The sequence below is a fragment of the Pteropus alecto genome, unplaced genomic scaffold (assembly GCF_000325575.1).
Source record: "Pteropus alecto unplaced genomic scaffold, ASM32557v1 scaffold5, whole genome shotgun sequence".
NCBI lineage: Eukaryota > Metazoa > Chordata > Mammalia > Chiroptera > Pteropodidae > Pteropus > Pteropus alecto.
In genome coordinates this window covers 20,968,676-20,972,914 of record NW_006441953.1, presented here as the reverse complement: position 1 = coordinate 20,972,914, position 4,239 = coordinate 20,968,676, and the positions used below count along the sequence as shown (strand labels likewise).

The following is a 4,239-nucleotide window of genomic DNA, read 5'->3' as shown; positions in this document are numbered from 1 at the left end:
GAACAAATTAAACACTCATTCTTCCTCCCTCCATATCTTCTCCCCACACACTTGAATCTACTTGAAATAGTCCCTAGAAGGGAGGCCATTAAGTAAACAAGCATACTCTGCTATGAAATATTGAAAAGCAATATTATCCTCAGGTTTCAGAAATCAGTGGGGACAAGGAAAACAAATAAAAGGACAAAAGAGAACAAGAAAGGACCATATACTTTAAGCCCAGAAATGTATCTTTAAAAGATTCAACGACTGTTCTGGTCTACAATTTCACAGAAATCTTGCATACACATTTTATATTGCATAGCTCATTAATTTCAAAACTGCCCATAGTCGTATTTTATGAAACTTTGCATGAGCATTGGCCAGGAAAAAAAACACAGCAAAGGGGGGAGGGTTGTTTAATTTTAATACTTCATCATATCATTCGTTAAGTACCTTCGCACTTTTAACAACATAAACAGAATAATGCCTTGTACAAGAAAAAACTTTTCCTAGAATCAGAATAAATAGATTTGTCAGTATTATGCTCACAGAATTACTAATTTGAGTTTGCCTTATCATTAATAAACAAAAAAGTTGGAGCCATGAGATATCCATCAAAAAACCATTCAAAATTGAAGAGATTTTTCACTCTACTATTGTTGCTTCCCTAGCTCAGAGCTTCACAGGTGAAATGTGAAACTCGCCCCGTTATGTGAAGGGTAAGGAAAGACTGAAGAATGAGGCAGACACCCAGATGGGTAGGAAGCAGGTTTAATAAGCAAGGGAATTTACTTAGGAGGCTTGCCTTGGGCGGCCACAGGACAAGTAGATTTCTGCCTCTGCCTAGCAGGATCTTAAAGGTTTATGTAGAGGCCTTAACTGGGTTCAGTCACATATACCGTCCAAATGGTCTCAGCAACACATTGCCCTTTCAAGCCTGCATCCTTGAAATGGGCTCCAGCTATGGAAACAGTAGGCAAGATACACATTCTGAGGATGTGGGAGGGGGTAAGGAGCCACCAATCACCCAGGTCCATCTGGAGGGTCAGGTCTTCCTGATGACCTTCTCCAACAACTACTGAAATACACATTTCCCTCCCGACTCTTGTAGATTACATCACATAACATCTGCCATCTCTAAGTTAGATGACACAAATTAAAGACACCAATGACTAATTTTGTAGGGGTTTTTTTCTTTCTGACCTTATTTCTTATTCTCTTTCAAATATACTGTTGAATTATTATCTATCTTTCCACTGGTAGCAGGATTATGTTTGATTCTATAGCATGAGAGCAAAATAATGGGTTTAGACAATGACATGAAATATATATCCTGGGTAGGCTTTTGATTTAATGTGGAAGCTGAGAGAGGTGGGGTAAAAGTAAGCACTGCAATTGAAAAGAAACTTCTCTACTCCTAGGTACTTATTTACAACGTATCCATCTTTTGTACTCTGTAGCATATACAACGTTTCAACTACAGTGACTTGGAAGTCCGGTTGATCAGTTAGCAGACTAAAAAACATTACTTGTTGAAAGGAGAGTAGGGAATGAACTTTTTAGCTATATTATTTTAAAGGTCTAGCAAAGCAATTTGACACTGTTCCTATCTTTCCTACATCCCACCCACTTTCCTTGCCCTGTAGTTTTTCCTTCATCTCTCGGCAAACCATTTTTCATAGTACTTAGGCTCTAGCATCAAGTCATAATAAAACACACACATGTGCAACCGTGCACACACACACCCACACACAGTTGTCCAATGTCCGATTTCCCTCTCATCTTCATACATTCTTCTCAGTCTTATCCTCTGGTTTAATTTTATTTAATTTTTGATTAAGTCGTTTTATAAAACTCCATCTAAGGAGTACCATCACAGTCACGTCGGAAGCTATGCAAAAATCACAATTATTTGAAAGAAAAGGAGATGGGGAACTATCGTTTTAAAACAAGGACTGAAAATACAGGACCAACCTTTAAAGCTGGCGATCCTTTCTTATCCCAGGATTAGTAAAGAGCATCTTATATCTGAACACAAATAGCCAAAGTACTTTAGCATATGTTTGGTGAAAATAATATAAACTACATATTTGGGGATCATTCTCTAATATTAACTTTGAAACAATAACAATAAGAACAACAAAAAAAAAGATGCTCCAGACTATTTCTTCTTTATTCTCCCAATATATGACAATGAACTCTGAAAACATGTGAATATAATTCAAGAAACAGGTGTCAAATCAATTCAAGCCAGAAAACTCTTCTCTTCTAGTCTCATCTTACCCAGGATATAAACCAGCATCTTTCCATTCTCCAACGAACAATGAACACATACTGATTCTCGATATGGTACCAAAAGGTTTTTTTTAACGTATCACACTACCCAGATGTGATTTCGTTTTTCTCATTTTCTAACAAATAGCGATTTCAGCCACCTGTGGCCCTGTGACTAGGCTGGACATGCTGTTTCAACCCCATCTGGCCAATTAAAGGCTAGGCACGACCCAAATGCTGTTTTCATCACAATGCCAAACAATATAAGCCACCTAGTTGTCCAGAGTTATGTCCCTATAACCTGATCTGTTTATAAGTTGTGCATGAATGCAGTTCCTAATAGGACGGCTAGCTCTTTACTCTATTCTTAGTCAAAGGATCTGTTAAGACAGAGACCCTATGAACTCAACAACTACTCAGCCCTCCACTTACAATGCCTTTCTGGAAAAATTCAATCTCTTAAAGATTAGGAGTATCCCTCCTAAGATATATTCTCGACATTCTTTGGTTTCCAATGAGTGGAAGCTGTTACCATAAATGAAACCAAAACTAAACATCAGTACAAGACAAATTCAGGGCTTTAAAGGTAATTAGTCATATTGGTTTTTTCCCAGCCTATAAAGGACCTAGACTTTTATCTTTAAAATTCTCATTCAAATAAGACTAATGTCTTCCCATTTGCAGTGACCTTAACTATTTATTGGAGAGAAAGGAAAAAAGAGAAAGCATCCAGTTTTCAATGTCCAAATTAGAGTGATAGACTCAAATCATTGAAGTAACTCCATTTCCCTGAATACAAACAGAATGTAGAAATACTTTCCTTTCAACTTTACATCCCTCGGATCCAAGTTTTTCATGCTGTAAATCCGAACTATGCTGTGGCCATAGGTGTGACCCCTCATCTTACATAATTTGGGAAACGTCCAGCCCACTATACTCTCATGGCCCCTACAACACCCTTCATTCTATTTATGGCTCCTCTGAAAAACTGTACACATCAAAGCCACCTAATGACAAATCCATTCAACCAAAGACACAGCGTCGGCGGAGTAGGGGTCTCGTCCCCTATGTCATTACAGGTCTCACTAAACTCATCACAAGAGGTCCTTTCCCTCCTTTCGCAGAATGCACGATACTCTGAAGGCCCAGCAAGCACCTTGCACAAGAGTGCCCAGCACTCTCCAAGGTTGGACTGCATATAAATTATTCCCAAGTGTCACTGAGGACCGTTCTCTCTGAACGCTCTAAACTTAAACTGACAATCAGAGAAGACATTCGCTCCCGCTGAAGCATCTGGTCTGGGGAACATTCGCCTGTATGTTAGGGGAGAAAATAGAGTTTTAATAAAATGTTTGGGAGCATAAAGGAAAAGTGGAGGAAGAGGATCAATACTATTTCAGCTTATTTATCCCCAGGTGTTAGCGGAAGGAAGTGTGTGATCTGAAGTCATCTGGCAGATGCATAAACAACATCGGAAATTTTCAGAGAAGGCAAAAGTAGGCGCACGATCGCAGGGGACCCTGCCACCGGCGAGTTTCACACACACTTCAAACATCTCCTCCCCGACCTGGACCTTGAGTGCACTCCGTCTCCTTCGCTCCCCCACTCCTGCCGCTCCCACCTCCCCTTCTCAGTCCCGCCTGGGTGACTGTCTGTCATGCAGCAAAGGCAACAAGCGTCCCCCAGCCGAGGAAGGGGTCCGGGTCTCGGCTTGCGAGGGAAGGAGGGTGGAAGCCGAGCGCCCGTTCGCATGCTTATTGCATCCTACCGCCTGTGGAGCTCGCCTCCTCCAGCTGAGCCGAAATGCTTTCCACCCTTCTCACATTCATCTTTAGGGACGCAGGGTGCAGGAGCGGGACTCGAGAGTCAACCGTCTCCGGCTCCGGGGCGTCTGTCGTTGGGTCGGGCACCAGAGCGCACTCGCTGCTCGGCCCAGGGGCGTCCACGGCGCTGGGAGCGAGAGAGAGCGAGCGAGCGAGCGAT

At 41.6% G+C, this 4,239-nt stretch overlaps 1 protein-coding gene across 2 annotated transcripts in view; it reads right to left on the bottom strand.

The window, feature by feature from the left end:
- The window catches only part of KCNIP4 (potassium voltage-gated channel interacting protein 4), a 950,399-nt gene extending 946,186 nt beyond the window's left edge, over window positions 1-4,213 (bottom strand). The window contains exon 1 of one of the 2 annotated variants that reach the window (XM_006918962.2): window positions 4,025-4,213. In XM_006918962.2, coding sequence (XP_006919024.1) covers window positions 4,025-4,085 — 61 coding nt within the window. In that variant the 5' untranslated portion in view covers window positions 4,086-4,213. The remainder of the gene's footprint in view (window positions 1-4,024) is intronic. The other variant, XM_006918966.1, reaches the window with a different exon arrangement.
- Between the last annotated feature and the right edge of the window lie 26 nt (window positions 4,214-4,239).